General features: G+C 37.9%; 1 protein-coding gene across 1 annotated transcript; it reads right to left on the bottom strand.

Moving 5' to 3' along the window:
- Nucleotides 1–2,167: 2,167 nt before the first annotated feature.
- On the bottom strand, nt 2,168–6,896 carry LOC125650001 (solute carrier family 46 member 3-like). Its single transcript, XM_048877930.2, has 4 exons — nt 5,768–6,896; nt 4,802–4,885; nt 3,223–3,379; nt 2,168–2,796 (listed from the first exon to the last, which is right to left on the bottom strand). The coding sequence occupies exons 1-4, from the start codon at nt 6,894–6,896 to the stop codon at nt 2,706–2,708; spliced, it is 1,461 nt and encodes a 486-aa protein (XP_048733887.2). The 3' UTR covers nt 2,168–2,705.
- Between the last annotated feature and the right edge of the window lie 12,495 nt (nt 6,897–19,391).

Raw genomic sequence — 19,391 nt, 5'->3', positions numbered from 1 at the left:
TAGACGTGCGGTCGACACATTTTTAAATTTAGATTACTCCAATACAAGAACATATCGAAAAGAGTAAATTCGGGCATAAACTTTATAGGGCTCACGGCGGGTGTGACCGATCGAAAGGGGGTGCTTACTCTTCCTAGGCACCTGATCCCACCTCTGGTAGAAGATCTGGATTTGAGGCAAATTCTGTGAATCGCGCTAGCGATTCACAGAGAATTTGCCTCAAATCCAAATCCGTTCATATTGACCATGAACAGCTCAAAAGTGATGTTCATTTCTTATATTTATATTCATTTACTAAAACACCGTTTGTTTACATTGCTTCTATTTTGTTGCATAAAACGAACTCCTAGCCTCTGTCGCAGTAGTTATTGTGACGTACGTCAACACATAGACATGACGTCATATTTCGTCTCACCCTGCCTTTTATCAACATTGCAAGGTGCACTGTATGTTGGAGGTAGGAGACCGCAAGATTGGGATGATAATCCACGTAAGTTTACAATCTTAATCCAAAGGTGTGACTTGCGAGATCTTCGTAACAGATGTTCTATTTTTTTCAAACCATTACGCTCTCTCATTCGCGTGCTTTAAGCTAGTTCATAATCCGTTCATAGTCAATGTGAACGGATTGTGTCGCGCGCTGAAATTTGGTTGGTTCATAGAGGAAAATGTGATTTGCAATATAAATATATTATTATGAATTATACAGGCAGGTTGTACATATCTACTTTTGGTGAATTCATTAAAATCGTAGCACAAGAAGGTACAGTACTTGATTTTAAAAGAAATAAATCCAGTCATGAACTATCTAAAATCAGGTGTAATGAATCGAGCTGTACCAATCAGACACGTAGAGTAAGGGGAGGGGTACATTTTTGACAACGTTCATTTCCTGTTGTATTTACATGTAAAGTTAGTATTGATTTTCACATGCAAAGTAAGATACATGTATATTTCTACATTATATATGGGCCTTATTCTCCAAACAAATTTCCATATGATTTTTAATTTAAATTTAAATTTACATGTAGACAGTGTCCGACTTTGTATCAAATAGCGAAATTTTACTGTCCGACTCAAGATCAAATTGATTCATTGTGTTTGACTTTAAATATTTCAAAACAGAATCACAAGATTTCAAGAAAACTTATGAATTCTTCATATTCAATATTAAATTTATCATATACAGTGTATATGTAATTAACATATTCAAATTAATTTATTTTACACTTTTTGCTAAGTCTCACAAGTTTGATCGTTCAAAATATTACTTGGCGGGTCTTCGATGTTCCTGGTTTTCATTACTTTTGATGGTCATGTGTAAAATTAACTATGGTACTGTAATCGAGGACAGGGATGCAACATTTCAAAGTTAAACATTACTTTATTAAATCAATCACAGAGAAAGATTGATTTATTGCATGGATTTTGTTTAAATCAACATCAAAGTTGTCCGACTTTAGATCGTGTCCGACTCACGATCACCCTACCTTACCGTCTCCATAATAGCAAGGTTATGTTAGTCATATTGGTATTAAGGCATCCCAATGTTGTATGAATTCAAGTTCAGTTATGTTGTGAGTCCCCTTGGGTTAGCTTGGGGCCACAATATGGGGTCAACATGCATGATCATTTTTTCATGGGAGTAAAGATTGAAAAAATAACAACAGATGACCATTAACAGGGCCAATGTGGCTCAGGTGAGCGATGTGACCCATGTGACTCTTGTTCTTATCAATATACATGTAACTGGATCTTATATAATTTAAATCGATCGGAAGATTATTTTTTCCGAGACTGAAGACCTGCAGATATGAATACCAGCATATTTACAGGTGAATTTATGACACAGTTTGGGAGATGATTGCATACCTACCTGTCCAGAGAAGCACGTGATCAACCCATTCACAGGTAACATTAACGTGGAACGCAACTCGTAAGATACCTGTATAACTAGTTACAAAAAAATCTAATGATCATATTCATGTGCCTCTAATCAACAGAGCGAGTAGATCTGATGTCAATGTTGTGAACTATCTAGATCATAAACCAGAACATAAAGTAGGACATTAACTAAAACAACGGAACAAAGAAGCTACCATGGTTTGGTTTAATTCAGATCGATCAAACTAATATTGCAGCAAAAATTCATAAACGCAATACCCATGTATAAGTATTCCAAACAATACAATAAGTTGTATAATTTGGACCTGTTGTTTATTCTTTCAGTTTCAAATTGAAGTGTAAACATAGTACATGCACACGTGTTCATGCCTTACTGAATGATATGATATAATCTCTAACAAAAGTTGGAAATTTGGCCTTTTATTGATTTTATTTACATCTGTGGTCAAGTTTACTGTACATAGAAAGAAATTGTATGCACTGATTTTTGACTGCGGATAACTCCGTTTACCTGATCAGGATATGGGGCTCACGGCGGGTGTGACCGGTCAACAGGGGATGCTTACTCCTCCTAGGCACCTGATCCCACCTCTGGTGTGTCCAGGGGTCCGTGTTTGCCCAACTATCTATTTTGTATTGCTTGTAGGAGTTATGAGATTGATCACTGTTCGTTATCTTCACCTTGCATGCAAAAGAGGATGCAAATCCCGATAAATCTAAAAGACTATATATGACAAAAACGAAAATTAAAACTTCGACATTAGTAAACTGTAACCATGATATAAGTTTTTGTACTCATATTAAACTTTGACTTTCAGTTCCTGAATCTTGGATTTCTTTGTTTGAAGATCGTATTCGTTCCCCATCAACTTTGGAATAATAATCAGTAACCTGAAATATACAAGAGAATTAACACACAGTCGCAATCAAGCGCGATATCAAGTATTTATAGCCAAACACCCACAATACACATGGAAATGATATATACGAGTGACGAACTTTTATCATTATCGAATGATTACGAGGTTATATCAAGCAGTTTCTTCACCAATTGGTGGACTTTCTCTAGATTATCCACACACAAAAAATATAAAAAAAGAAATTCAAGATGAAAATTATAAATTTAGAAGAGTTTTTATGATAGTAATATCTATTAAGTCTTCTGTAGTGTTTTAGTTGACTCGATACAATACCCTTGCTTGTCGTAAGCATATGACCAAATTTTGCAGCCCTTCGCTGGCAATGGTGACGTCTCCATATGAGTGAAAAATTCCCGAATGGGACGTTATACAATATACAACCAAACCACCAACTTACACACATAAAATCAGAGATAGGAAGACCAATCCCGCCATGAGAAGGAAGATAGTCCCTTCGTAGAAATAAACGGTGTCTTTGTAGATAGCACTGAAGAGCATGGATCCAAAATACGTGCATGCAGTTTGGACAGCAGACATACCACCAAAAAGAGCACCTGCAAACCAACATACACGATTAAAGTACGTATACCTAATCCACAAGAGTACCGATACCTGCAAAGCAACACATAGGGTTAAAGTTATTCTAAAAGAGTATCTGCAAACCCACGGGGTTACAATACATCCTTATGGCTGTTCTAACTTCTATTTTGAATATATCTAGTAGGATGCCTTGAAATATCATTTCAGCTCACAATAATATGAATTCATTTGTATGAAAAGACCATTCGGTGATATTTCTAACGAAAGAATGAAATCGGTCAGTAAGTCAGCGTGCACCAGTTGCGAATTACTTTCGACATATGATCTTTACTTCTACCGTGATGCCGGAAACAGTAGCCTAATACTTCAATATTTAGTGTTGGAAATATAGAAAGAAAGTTGAAACACTTGAGCTGTAGAATAAATGACAAAAACTCACACACATATAACATACACGTGTATAGATTTTGAAAACAGTAATAGCTACAAGGAGTTAGCTTTGTATTTTTAGTTTCCGTTCCGTAATGGTAATTAGGGTAGACATAATCACCCTAAAGTTTTCAAGCTTAAGATTGAAGTTGCAGATGTTGTTATCTATTGGCAATAACTCTTTCTACATATGCTCCGTTTTCAGTAAATATCAATACAAGTTAGCATATAGAACAAAAGCACCAACTGGCCAACCATCCTGTCGCAATGATGTAGAAATTCACTCATTTATTATATAATATCCACCCAATATCTTTGACCTCAAACATGAGAAGGGTTCTACAACTAATCACGAAGTTTGATAACCCGACGTATTATAGTATAGTCTGAGACCACACTAATGGGGTATTCTCTCAAGTGACTCTGATATTGATAATGAATAGGGATCTACAGATGATCCGCATTGCTATGGAGTCGTCTGTGTCTTGACCTTTGACCCTGAAGATTTAGAAATGTTGATGTTCACGAGGTCACACCCACCCACCAAAATAGGGAAAGAAAAGCATTACTATATTCTCTTCACTATGGTGGCATATTTCTGCCACCACTTGTCAGATAATTATGTCCATTTGTCAGATCTTTACGTTGACTTGTCAGATATTTATGTGGACTCATTAGCAGGGTATAACAGTGTTTGTGATCAATGACAATACTTAATAGGGCAAATACTGACGCCTGGATGAACCAGCGGTGAGATCAGGTGCCTAGGGGGAATAAGCACCCCCTGTTGAGCGATAACACTCGTCATAAATCTTCGATCTTGGTTTACCATGCACCTAAGTACTTAGTTTGGATCCTCCCGTCCTTTGTGCATGCTCCAAACATACGTCAGTACACTTTGTTAAATATTTTTCTGAATTCAAACCTTATATTTTTAATGATAATTTGGCACTATCTAACAGCTTTCCTATAGAAGGCGTTCCGGGGTGCTCCCCATTCTCCTTTACCTTGTTTGTCACCAGGTGTTTCCCTGGACATTATGGACCTCATCATTACGATTCCCAGTGATGTTCCAAATCCAATAACTGTAGCTGAAGTTTTAAAGTTTTAATGATTAATATGTTTCAAGAATACAGTGAATGAAAAAAGTGAATATAACGAACACTCTCAAAAATCCTATAAAGATCACAAAATTAAGAGTTATTGATTGCGGTTTTACGCCGTTTTGGCAATATTTCAGCCGTTTTACGGCGGTTTACTTACTAAAATATGTTTGGTTGTGAGTGTCTGAATTTCCCCGACGCCCCCCCCCCCCCCCCCCCCCCCATACTGGTGAATTATAGCCGAACATACTATGTCTCATATACCTTCCACTCGGCATAATAAACGTAAACTAAACCAGTTATAGGAAACGCCATTAAAATGGTATTGTTTACAGAAGCTTTTAAGCAGATTAGCGAAAAAGATTCTAGTAAAACACTTTTTGTAGGATGTCACTCAATGAAGAAAGTTTACTTTATGGAACTCATTATAAGTGAAGTAAACTAAACGAAGCAGTGCAGTAAAATACCCGTGTATGTGGATCGTCTAGATGAACGAAGCAGTGCAGTAAAATACCCGTGTATGTGGATTGTCTAGATGAACGAAGCAGTGCAGTAAAATACCCGTGTATGTGAATTGTCTAGATGAACGAAGCAGTGCAGTAAAATACCCGTGTATGTGGATTGTCTAGATGAACGAAGCAGTGCAGTAAAATACCAGTGTATGTGGATTGTCTAGGTGAATGAAGTAGTGCAGTAAAATACCCGTGTATGTGGATTGTCTAGATGCATAAGACTAAATTAAAAAACGTTCCGTTTTGATCAACCTGATTCCAAGAAGATTCATCTGTGGCAATGGTGAATTCTACAATCCAATGCAAGTTCTAATGCATTGAGAATGATTGTTACTCGATGAATGGTGGAATAACTTACTCAGAAACAAGACTACTTTGGAGCTGGTGATCCCCTCCACAACGAACGCGATGAGTCCCGATATAGCTCCAATTATCGCGATAGTTTCGGGGCTCAAACGGATCACGAAAACCCGGATAAGAACCATTGCAATTCCGTGCTGCATTATTCCTCGGGCAGCGTGGAACCATCCAACATCGACAGGATTGAGGCAAAATGGAGGGCTTATAATGAATAAAACTTCTGTGTTGTTTCTCCCGATTACAGTCACCCATCCTATGACAAGGATAGCGAGCCCGATGTTATATTTCCATCTTATTCCAGAATATGATTTCGAGTAATAGAACTGGAGTGATTTTTGAAAAGATCTTATAACATCCAAACAGCGCCAGGGTTCTTTCATTTTCCTTTCCATGATTTCTGGCAACAGGCAAATTAAAATGAGATTGCAAGATATGACCACGCAATCTGCCACAATCGACCAAATATATCCGGCATCTTGTATAATATAACCCGCTACAAGACCGCCCAGTAAGACACCCATGCCGATAAAAATCTCCATCAAACCCATGGCAACTGTTCGTTCTTTGCCGTTTTTTGTGATTTTTGAAGCATATGATAACGTAAACTGGATAAGTGCAAATGTTTCTCCAGTAAGTCCGAGTAACGATGACGGTATCAAAAAGTAGTATAACTCGATATCAAAATACATGAAAGCAATCATACAAAATTGCGATATCAACACTCCAATAGCTGGAAACAGCAGCAGTCTTTTGGTTTCAAAACGGTCACTAATGCTTCCGAAGAACAAATTAGCGAGAATGCAAGGAATCCCTCCACATATAGCGACATAAATCAAAAACGTGGCCACCTCTGATTGAATGATTTTCCCGTTGTCCGTGTCCGTTGTATTTGTGTTGGTATTGCAGATGGAGCTTTTCTCTCTCTCCGTGGAAGAATTCGGAAAAAGTTCTTTGCCTATGTTATATGGGTAATAAAGAGTTGTTGTGCCACTGTAAATGGATATCCCGAGCATATGCAAAAACGCAATTGGCCCTACAAGATATTTTCTACGCGATACATTTTGAAAATGGGCGTCTTTTGTTGAGACTTTCTTAGATGAAGATGTAGTTTTACCATTGGTAGTCATTTTCTTTCGATCGTATATCTGGAATAATTTGAAAAAGATAAAGGTGAAGAAAGCGAGCAGTGATCAATCTCATCAATACAAAACCGAGAACAAATGCGGACCACTGGAAACACCAGAAGTGAAACCAGGAGCGTAGAAGGAGGTAAATGGAGTAATCCATAGTCAAAATCAGAATGTAAAGAACGGTCTAACAATTGGTATGAAAGACGTCAGACAGCATTTGACCTAATGGCATGTTGTATTTGCAAATAAGGTCATTATAATATCCATAGAAGGAAGTCGCAAAATGCTTACTTTAATTAAGACCCCTGCAACACCAACTTATCTATCAGAAGCCTGCCTTTGTTTAAACATTGATCATACACAGAACATGCTCTTGCGTATTGAATAAGTTGGGAGACATAAACACCATATGCAGGGTCCGTGTTTGCCCAACTCTCTATTTTGTATTCTTTAACGGACTTATGAGATTGATCACTGTTCGTTATTTTCACCTTTTACGATGGAGAGGACGAATTCATACCAATTGTAATAAAGTTGAGTCGTTAGTTTACCGATAACATATATGTTCAGTAACATGAAAGGTGAAGACAACGAACAGTCTTCAATCTCATAACTCCTATAAAGGTGAAGATATCGAACAGTGATCGATCTCATAACTCCTATAAAGGTGAAGATAACGAACAGTGATCAATCTCATAACTCCTATAATAGTGAAGGCATAGAACAGTGATAAATCTCATAACTCCTATAAAGGTGAAGATAACGAACAGTGATCAATCTCATAACTCCTATAAAGGTGAAGATAGCGAACAGTGATCAATCTCATAACTCCTATAAAGGTGAAGATAACGAACAGTGATGAATCTCATAACTTCTATAAAAGTGAAGATAACGAACAGTGATCAATCTCATAACTCCTATAAAGGTGAAGATAACGAACAGTGATCAATCTCATAACTCCTATAAAGGTGAATATAACGAACAGTGATCAATCTCATAACTCCTATAAAGGTGAAGATAATGAACAAGTGATAAATCTCATAACTCTTATAAAGGTGAAGATAACGAACAGTAATCAATCTCATAACTCCTATAAGCAATACATAATAGAGAGCTGGGCAAACACAAACCCCCTGGATATACCAGAGGTGGGATCAAGTGTCTAGGAGGAGTAGGCATCCCATGTCGAACATCCAAATATGAAGAAAAAACATGTTGACGACTTATATGTTTTAATTTGAGTTAATGGGGTATATCGAATAGATAAATAATTGAAAGTGAATAACATTCATAGATAAAATGTTGATATATCTAAATGTTGAGTTGAAGACGACAACAAGATATATTTTGTTATGTAGAAGCTTTTCAGTAAATTCTGCCTTAGAGGAATACAAAAAACGCAGGCCAGCTGATAAAGGAGCACAATTTGTGGCCATATCTTTTCCCACCGCTGCACAGCTTGAATAAAAGCTACATGAAAAACATGAATTCCTTTACTGGAATTGTGAAATCCATGACCCCTGATCTAGGATGGGGCTCAAATGGATAATAACTAAAATGCATTAATAATCAAGTCTCCCCGTGGCTCCGTGTTTGCATTGCTCTCCGTGATGTACTCTTGGCAGGATTTATTATATTCATAACTGTACGTTACCATTTCACGTCACAAAAAAACCAATCCAGGAACCACGAATTACATATTTCTGGAAGAAAATATATAATTCGCCACACAGTTCATAAAAAAGTGTAAACTGGCCCAAATTGTGTTATATCGTATAAGAAAGGTGAAATTGGCTTAATTTCTTATAATCTAATGTATGTAAGACGATAGAAAGTATAAGGCATAATATATATTGATTGTATCTTGTTTAACGTCCCTCTCGAGAATTTTTCACTCATATGGAGACGTCACCAAGACCGATGAAGGGCTTCAAATCTAGGCCTATGTTCGGCGCTTACGGCCATTGAGTGAGGGTTCGTTAGCGTACCACACCTACTGTGACACGGGACATCCGTTTTTAATGTCATCTCTGAGTACCCGTGACATTTACACCTGATGCCGAGTGTTTGGCGATGGAACTGTCACTACCTGTTTTAACGACATAGGTCTATCGCGGCCGGGATTCGAACCCCGACCTTCTGCATGCGGGGCGAGCATAATATATAGAATTGATAATTCTAAATAGTGATAAATTTAGGCCTATGCTCGGTGCTTATGGCCTTTGAGCGGTTTTTGCGGTCTCATCCAAAGGCCCGTCCTATTTAGTCGCCTCTTACAACCAAGGGGTACTGCGGAACTTTTCTAGTAGAAAAGTATATAGAGTGTTGATAGTACTGTGCAACAATGATTCTGTTGTAAGTGCCTATTGGGAAAATATTATGTACAATATTATTGTCTTTACGTTTGTCTTTGCAACAAGCCGTATATTTAAAATTAAACAAGAAGCCCACAGGCCTTATCGGTCACCTGAGTACTAGTGAAAAATTATCACTACTCCCCAGGGCTATGAAATCTAGAAAAAAAAATTCCTGTTCTGAATATCTAAGCTAAATTTTAACATTCAGCAAAAGTATAAAACCAAGATGTGTTCTTACAATTTCAATGCCCTCATACATAATGTAAGTGAATACACTGATGTACAATTTCAATGCCCTCATAAGTGAATACACTGATGAAAGGCGTCACATAATATAATAGGTGTATTAACATTAAAACATTAAAGGATATGACTAATCTGGACCCATCCTAGAGTCAAACCCTGGGTTGTGAAATTCACAATGTTTTGTACATCCTTTTCTGCTATTTCTAAGTATGCATTTAGATTTTATACAGTATCAGCTAACTTACACATAAACACAATATACTAAGTTCAACCCACCCTGGGGTCAGAACCCCTATCCCGTGAATCATGAAATTTACAATTTTGGTAGAGAAGAGTTTTGAAAAATTGGTCAATTTTCGGCAATTTGCAATTTATGTCCCCCTTGTCCCAAAGATGCTTCATACCATATTTGAAAGGAATTGGTATAGTAGTTATCAAGAAGAAGTTAAAAATGTCTATTGTTCACACATTTAATAACTGACCATTTGGTCCTACCCTAATACCAAAACCCCTACCCCTGGGATCATCAAATTTACAATTTTGATGAAGGAATACATGCACTTTCTAAATATTCATTTAGTTTCAATTTAGTATCAATAGTACTAAAGAAGATGTTATTCAAGTGTTCTACACATAAACACTATATAACAAGTTTGGCCCCGACCTGGGGTCAGAATCCCTACCCCGGGAATCATGAAATTTACAATTTTGGTAGAGGCCTTCCTGCTCTACATCACCATGCATTTAGTTTTTCTTACACATGTGCGGTTCGTGAGAGGGTGCTATTTAAAAATTGGTCAATTTGGGGCATTTTTTGCTCCGCCCCTAAGGCCCCAGGGGAGCTGGTGTCACGAAATTTACAATTTATGTCCCCCTTGTTCAAGAGATGCTTCATACCAAATTGGAAAAGAATTGGACAAGTAGTTATTAAGAAGAAGTTAAAAATGTTCAATTATTAACGGACGACGCACGACGACGGACGACAACCGATTGCAATAAGCTCAGGTGACCTAAAAAATCCATCAGGTGAAATTTACTTCACCTAATCCTGTTTATTTCCATCCTGACGATAATATCTTTCATTTATATTTGTATGTTAAGAGCTTAAGAGTAATTTTGATATCATGTTTAGCGCTACATGAATATTGTATATAAAGATAACATTTCAACAGGCCAACACGCTCTGCCTATGGTATCATTTTAAAAACACTAGTCATACAAAGAAAATTAAGAGTTTAAAAGAACTGACCTGCACGTTCTACCTCCAAAAAAAAGTGACACGACCTGATTTGATAAGATGATGAGTATCGGTGTCTCGAGGAGAGTAATCCTTCGATGCCGATGCCTGTGCTACAAAGCTCACGTGTGTCATCATGCACTAACAGTGATACAACACGAAGCCTAGAACCACGTTGGTACCTGTACCGCAGAATATATAATCATACAATAGATATACATGCTTTTGGTTTGAAAAATAATTAAGGCCTTGATAAAATGAATATTGGAGACTTTTCCCTCTCAGTGCATAGTACCATCTTAATTTCAAACTTTGCACCGCTACTGTAAATTGATCCTGGTGTTGGACAAATTGTGGCTTTGTTGCTCCACGGTAGTGTTACGTTTTGTTTGGTTTAGATATTTTACACTCTTCCTCCTCATAATGTTCCCCGCTTTAACTTCAACTTAAAGTGTATGTGTCTGTATATAAAGAAATATATTCAGGCGAGCGGTGTAGCCCATGTACCTTTTGCTTCTGATATAGTACAATTATAGATAGATAGACGATAGATAGATAGAGAGATATTGCAACGTCACACTTCAAACCAAATTAAAATACAGTACATAATTTTCGCCAGCACATCTAGTTCAACCACTCTTTGTCCACTCCTCCACTCGTTTGTCGAATGATCTTCTCTGGAATAAATCGTGGATGTTGCACCTATCTCTCGCTGGTCTTAAAAACATCGAATTCTCGTGATGTTTTCAATACGTGTGGTCTTCTAATTCTGGGCTTTCCACAGTCATGTTCTATCTTAAATTGTGTAGCTCCTCTTTCGCCCGAAATTGTCTTAAATGACCTCTTCGAAATAAATTCACCTTTCTTGTTCCGTAGTATATTGTTTGTACTTATGTCATTTGACAGACGATTGTCACTTTGCGATGTTTGTAATAAGTACAGAAAAACGCGCTTATTTCAAACGTTATAGCGACGCTTGTTTACAACACGAGTCACATCCCTGTTGTTGCAAACCTTACCTAAGTGGGGCCTCGTACATGTTTATTGCATGTAAGGACGCTATCACAATTAACATTTTACCCGGTATAGTTAAGGTAATCACAGTGTTGTACAATCTTTACCCAGAGTTGTCGTTCCTTGCTCTCACATACACCTCTGTCAACGTCTAGAAGGTTTTACAAGATTCTTGTAAAATGGAAAGTATGCTCAAGTAAAGCATGGTTTCGACTTCAGTCACAAAAATATACGTAAATGAATAAATACTGAGCAGATTTAGAGTCTTTTTGTGACACAGGAAGCATTGATTTGGGTTGAAACGCGGATATTGGGTTGTTCTATTGCACCATGCAGGCCCATACATAGATACACGAAGAATGCATAGTAATGGGGAAAAAACTACAAATAGTCCTTGTCCTACATTTCCCCGATATTTTATGAAGTAGTTCTTAGTTTTATTAGCCGTAAAAAAGTGGATTTACATGTGGAATAACATTGTTGGAGCACGTCACGCTATGTGGAAAGCTTACTTCCAATCATCACAAAAATAGTAAATACGTCGTTAGCAGAATCAAGTGTTCCATCGTCCTTCAGGGAGGCCGTGTTAAGACTGTTGTTAAAGAAGCCCGGTTTAGACACAGAGGAGTTTAAAAACTACCGCCCTGTTTCGAATCTGCCTTTTACATCTAAGATCCTGGAAAAGGTAGGCGAAAAGCGATTTGAAGAGCACTTGTGTTCGAACGCTCTTCATGATAATTTACAATCAGCATATCGTGCTAGTCACTCAACCGAAACAGCTTTGTTACGGGTCCACCATGACAATGCAACAGCACTTGATAGCAACTGTTGTGTTGTTCTTTTAATGCTCGATTTATCCGCTGTTTTTGACGTTATTGATCATCCCATTCTCATGAAACGGCTTGAATATTCCTATGGGATAACGGGATCAGCTCTACTCTGGATAAAGTCCTATTTAAATGACCGGACTCAGCGTGTTGCAATTGGTTCAGTTGTGTCAGATAAAATGACACTTAAATACGGCGTGCCACAAGGATCCGTATTAGGTCCGAAACTATATTGCATGTTTGCGAAACCAATTAGTGAAATATGTCGACGCCACAATTTTAGCTACCACACCTACGCTGATGACAATCAAGTTCATCTAGTGATCAAGCCGCTCGATAACTGGAACAATATATCCAGACGCCTTGAGGCTTGCTTGTCAGATATAAGTGTGTGGATGAGCTCAAATATGTTAACATCAAACCAGGACAAAACCGAACTTATCGTGTTTGCGACTCGACATCGAGTGAACGAACTAAAAGATTGTCATCTTTCGTTTGATGGATCCGTTGTGCATGATGTTTCGTTTGTTAAAAACCTGGGTGTATTTTTTGACAGAACACTAAGCATGCGAAAACAGGCAACTGCTATATCAAAGGCATGCTTTTTTCAGATCCGAAACATTGGACGCATAAGACCATTCATTACTGAAGACGCCTGCAAGACTTTGGTCAGTTCGCTAGTGACTTCGCGTTTAGACTACGGAAACGCCCTTTTCTATGGTTTTAATTCTGACATAGTGTCAAAGTTACAGCATGTGCAGAATTCAGCAGCACGGCTGATTACCAGAACTAAGAAAAATGAGCACATAACACCAGTTTTAGTGAAACTCCATTGGCTTCAAGTACATTTCAGGATTCAGTACAAACTGTTAATATACACATTTAAAGCTCTCCACGGTCTTGCACCTGTCTACCTTGAAGAATTGGTCAGTCCATACAATCCATCAAGGTCTTTACGATCCAAAAACGCCATGCTTATTCAAACACCAAGAGTTAAGACCAAAACGTATGGCGACAGAAGGTTTGACAAAGCAACCGCCACACTCTGGAATAACCTTCCAAGTTACATCCGCAACGACAATTCTTTCGAACTTTTCAAGAAAAATTTAAAAACTTACTTCTTCAGACTTGCTTACTACGATTTTATGTAAGCCATTTCCAGTGACAGTATTAATATTCTTTTTTATGAAACCTTTTTGTATGTATTTTCTGTAGTTTAATCATGATTTTATGTAAGCCAGTGCTAGAATTCATATTCTTTTAATGAAACAAATATTTATTTATTTTTTACACTGTTTTAGATATGTTCAATTTTTAATTGTAGTTTATTGTTGTTTTAATGTAAAGCGCTTAGAGTAATTTTTTTATTATATAATGCGCTATATAAATACTGTAAATAATAATAATAAATAATAATGACGTAATACAGAAAAGGTACGTCACGACACTGTGTATTTTGGATCATTTATCCAGTATTTGAAGAATGGTGGTATCCTAGCGGTTAGGCCACTCGCTTCGTAGCCGAAGGTTCCTCTGTGTTAGCGCAGAATTGGGCTTCGCAAACTTGGTCTGCTCGAGAATCCGTCACTCATATGGAGACGTCACCATTGCCGGTGAAGGGCTGCAAAATTAGGTCTATGCTCGGCGTTTAAGGCCTCTCATCCGAAGGACCGCCCTATTTGATCGCCTTTTACGACAAGCACAGGGAACCGAGGACGGAACACTTCTAGTATACCGGTCCCTAAAATATGTCGCTAAAATGTGTACCGCCGAAGGCGGTTTAATATGTATATACGATCGCGTTAGCGATCAGTAAAATCGTTAAAACGGGGAAAAAATAAGCCCAATTTGAATTCCTTGCTAAAATGAAGTTTTAAAAAACTGTTTTTTAAATCCGAAATGAAAAATAATGCAAGAAGACGTATATTTTTTGTTCCAAAGTAAATGGAATCCGCTGTTGAGCAAAATGGTAACGTGCGCTTTATGTACGTAATTCTCATGAATATTCGTATGATACGTCACTGGTGTTGATGTAAACAAACTGAACAGCTGATTTGCGATGAAATGCCCCTAAAACTTAAATAATTTTTTTTTATTTGTGCTGATGTAAGAGAGTTGATTCACTGGTTAATAGGGTGTGTCCAGGGGTCCGTGTTTGCCCAACTATCTATTTTGTATTGCTTGTAGGAGTTATGAGATTGATCACTGTTCGTTATCTTCACCTTTCATTATCTGTTTCGATAAAATTGGACGACATAATCTGTGGCAGCTGTGATAACAGGACATTTGGATTTTAAAAGAAAGGATTCGTCCAATTCAAGCGACGGATTTGTATGAAGATGTTCTAACAAAACCTGTAACAAAACATTTCTATCAGGACTGGTAGCTGGTTTGAAAAGCACAAATTAATGCTGGAAAATTTTCTGTTAATTACATATTATCTGAGTATACAAAGCTAATGAAAGTTTCGCGAGACACTGTTGTTGATTGGTACCGTATAGCGGGTTTTTTTTCGCGGGGTTATAATATTGGCTTATTTTAGCGGTTGGATAGCTTTCCGCCAAAATTTCACTCGCCAAATATGCACCCAATTGCGACTTCAGTATTTGAAAGAGAGACAACTCTCCCCTGTACGCCAAAATTTCTTCCGCTAAAATCATTAGCATACATTTGAGCCAGCAAATCGCCAAATTTTAGACCCGCGGAATAAACCCTCTATACGGTATAATTATTCTAGTGAAGTGTGTACCTGCACTTTAGAGAAGAATTCAGAAAAAATAGAAGGAATGGGAGAATTTGTTGAAATTGACGAAAGTAAATTTGGTAAAAGAAAATTTCACAAGGGACGGAAAGTTGACGCTGTTCGGGTTTTTGGTGGCATTGAAAGGGAGACGAAAAGTTGCTCTCTCTCTTTTTTTTTTTTTTTTACAACAGTGTTAGATCGAACACGAGAAACTCTGCTTGAAATGATAAAAGCCAACATACAACCCGGTACAACAATAATAAGTGATTGCTGGAAAGCTTATGATATTCTTGATAAAGAGGGGTTCGAACATTTAAAAGTAAATCATTCTGTAAACTTCGTAAGTCCCGATGCAAGGGCACACACCAATACTATAGAATCTACTTGGCGTGCATTAGAAAAGTCATTACCGGTCAGCGTGACAGTTAAATCTCTGTACGATACTTATTTTAGCCAGTACTGCATCAAAAAAAAAAAATCTTACAGACTGCCAAATCCCATTGCTTAAATTTTAAGAACTCATTAAATCTGTATATGACCCCTCAATACTCGTACTCAACCTTACTTCATGAAAGCCAACGGAACCCTTGATTGCCAAACAACGACAGGTTCTTCAGTCCCTCGATCTGATTAATCCAAACAACAGCTTGACTCGTCGGGGGCTGCCGCCCCCAAGCCTCCGCTTAGTATACTCAAACGCCGTTGGGCTTTTATTTTTATTGCACGATTTTCATTGCTCAGCATCCGAGGCGAAAATGCAAATGGCGGTGTGTTTACATTCCGTTTAGCAAGGGCAAGGGAAATAACTGCTCATGCACAGTCGCGTGCTTCTGGGGACCGGTATACTAGAAACTTCCCCCGAGGACCTATTCTAACCCTTGTGCACCACAATGACCTCGGGCGGGCCAATTTCCCTACACCCAGTCAGTTACCTCTTATATAGCTACTATATAATTCTTAGACGACGTCAGAGTTAGCCGGGCAAGGTAAAAACATCAATGTGATATTGTGAGTGAAAAAAGTAACTTTTACCAATGAGGTTATTAACCTAGAAAATATAAGTCAGACATAGTCTCAGACTTCGTGCAAGGTGCTGTATGTTTTACGTGCGTGTCAAGTCAAATGTCTCTGAAGTGTTCTAAAAAATAACGTCACGGAGACCCCAAAACTTCAAAATCTGGTTCATGCACTTTTATCAGTTTCTCTCTGAAATATTTCTGAAACACCGTTAAATCGGCGTAAAACAACAGGGAATAAAAAAAAATGTGAAGATAAAACATTTGGTATAAGACTTGCCAGGCAACAATACACGCAGGTTCTATTTTTTGCAAAAGAGATCACTATAATGAACATAGAATTTGCAAAATGCTGATTTTAAACGAGACTGTTAAAATCCCTGTAACACAAACGTATTTGTCAGAAGACTACCTCGGTTTAAAATACGGTCAAATGCCGAGCGGTTGGTGAAGGGGTAGTCACTTTCAAAAAACGTTATAAGACTCATACTGCTACGGTTTTCAGCGCAATGCATAGATCACAATTTGTGACACTTCATGTTCAGTTAGAAACGTCTCAAAATGAATACAACATTTTCTAAGAGGTGTAAAACAAACAAAACAAATGCATCCAATTTATGAATGGTTGCATAGACGTATAATATATTATTGATGAATCATCCACGCAAGATTGACTCGTATAGAATTTCTAGTTTATTGTATATGAACAATAAAAAGAAACACTTTGATTTGCTGCATACAGACGATTCCGATGTTGTGGGTACATGATTGAGAAAATAACATTTGTTTCAGTTTACGTGAATAGGAGTCACTATTTAAACAATAGGTCCAAGGGCCACATCGCTCACCTGGATCACCTTGGCTCATATTTAAAGATTTTCCATATATATTTGTATGCAAAACTTTGATCCCCCCTTGTGACCCCCATCCTACCCCTGAGGGTCATGATTTTAACAAACTGAAATATGTCAGAAAGCTTTCATGTAAATATCAGCTTTTCTGGCTCAGTGGTTCTTAAGAAGAAGATTTTTAAAGATTTTCCTTATATATTTGTATGTAAAACTTTGACCCCCTATTGTGGCCCCATCCAACCCCCGGGGGCCATGATTTGAACAAACTTGAATCTGCATTATGTCAGGAAGCTTTCATGTAAATCTCAGCTTTTCTGGCTCAGTGCTTCTTGAGACTGAAGATTTTTCCTATATATTTGTATGTAAAACTTTGATCCCCTATTGTGGCCCCATCCAACCCCCGGGGACCATGAGTTGATCAAACTGGAATCTGCACTATGTCATGAAGCTTTCATGTAAATCTCAGCTTTTCTGGCTCAGTGGTTCTTGAGAAGAAGATTTTTCCTATATAATTGCATGTAAAACTTTGATCCCCTGTTGTGGCCCCATCCAACCCCCGGGGGCCATGATTTGAACGAACGTGAATCTGCACTATATCAGGAAGCTTTCATGTAAATCTCAGCTTTTCTGGCTCAGTGGTTCTTGAGAAGAAGATTTTTAAAGATTTATCTCATATATTAGTATGTAAAACTTTGATCCCCTATTGTGGCCCCATCCAACCCCCGGGGGCATGATTTGAACAAACTGGAATTTGCACTATGTCATGAAGCTTTCATGTAAATCTCAGCTTTTCTGGCCCAGTGGTTCTTGAGAAGAAGATTTTTAAATGACCCCTCCCTATTTTTGCAGTTTTGTGATTATCTCCCCTTTGAAATGAACATGGTCCTTCATTTAAACAAATATGAATTTGAAAGCCCTTTACGCAAGGATGATTTTGTGGGATGTTTGGTTGAAATTGGCCCAGCGGCTCTTGAGAAGAAGTCGAAAGTGTGAAAAGTTTACGACGCCGACGACAGACAACGGACAAATTTTGATCGGAAAAGCTCATTTGAGCCTTTGGCTCAGGTGAGCTAAAAATGCGATTATTGATTGAAACCGGCTTAAAACCATATCGCTTATCTTTCTTTCCTTCTGTGGGTAGGTTTCTATCTTGATTAAATATCAGAGCACCCGCCTTGTGTGCGGGAGTCCTAGGTTCCATCCCAGGCCGGGATATACCAGAGTCCTTAAAATATGTCGCTGTTCTTCATTTACTGAGTGCTCGGCTTGAAGACTCTCACAGCCAAATGACCCTAAGAGAAGCGGATGCCTGAATGTTTGACACATAACACTAGTATTATTGATAGATGAGTCAAATACAAGAACAGTGATCAATCTTATAAATCCTTAAAAGAATACAGTATCGACAACAGTGTAAACACGGACCTCTGGCAATACCAGATGGGGTGAATTATTTTCAAAGAAAATCAAACTTCGGACAATAATTTGATATATCATTGTGAGTTACATAGGGTTCTCCACAGGGATGCCTGGCCAACATGGGATGTTTACTCCTCCTAGACACTTGATCCTACCTTTCGTTTTATCCAGAGGCGTTGTCCTTCTCTTAATTTGATATTCTTTATAGAATTTACGAGGCTGATTACTGTTCGTTATCCTCACTTGTTCACATGTGGAAAATATCAGAGTCAAGAAAGACTTATCGATAAGTTAATCGATAATAATGTGTTGGAAATTGTGAAAAAGACAGGTCCGAAGGGGTGGCAGACTGAGGTCACCAAAACCTCACCGGGTGCTTTCACCAAGACTATGGAGGACGTGATCAGCAAAAATACTGAATAGCGACAAGCGTGTGGATTCCGGCACTTACACAATAAAATGCCTTCATCTCGGCAACATTAACAATGCGTAATACTGATTCTTCCATCATGGTTGCTTGGGAAGTCAAGGCAAACGACAAATGATCAGACTTACGTTCAGAACAAGGCCTTAGTTTAGGACGTAATAATGGATAGAAGCTCAAATATTACCAAACCGGTGTAAAACAATACAAAACAAATAAGGCTGGGAAATCGCTGCACTATTACTACACCGGCGAAAAACAGCACAAATAAAGCTGATTAATTGATTACGGTTTTATGCCGTTTTGGCCGTTTAAGGCGGTATTCCTATAAAGCAATATGACAACAATATATATAATG

Source organism: Ostrea edulis, chromosome 5, assembly GCF_947568905.1.
Source record: "Ostrea edulis chromosome 5, xbOstEdul1.1, whole genome shotgun sequence".
Lineage (NCBI taxonomy): Eukaryota > Metazoa > Mollusca > Bivalvia > Ostreida > Ostreidae > Ostrea > Ostrea edulis.
Note: the sequence above shows the minus strand (reverse complement) of the source record. Positions and strands in the feature narration are given on the sequence as shown.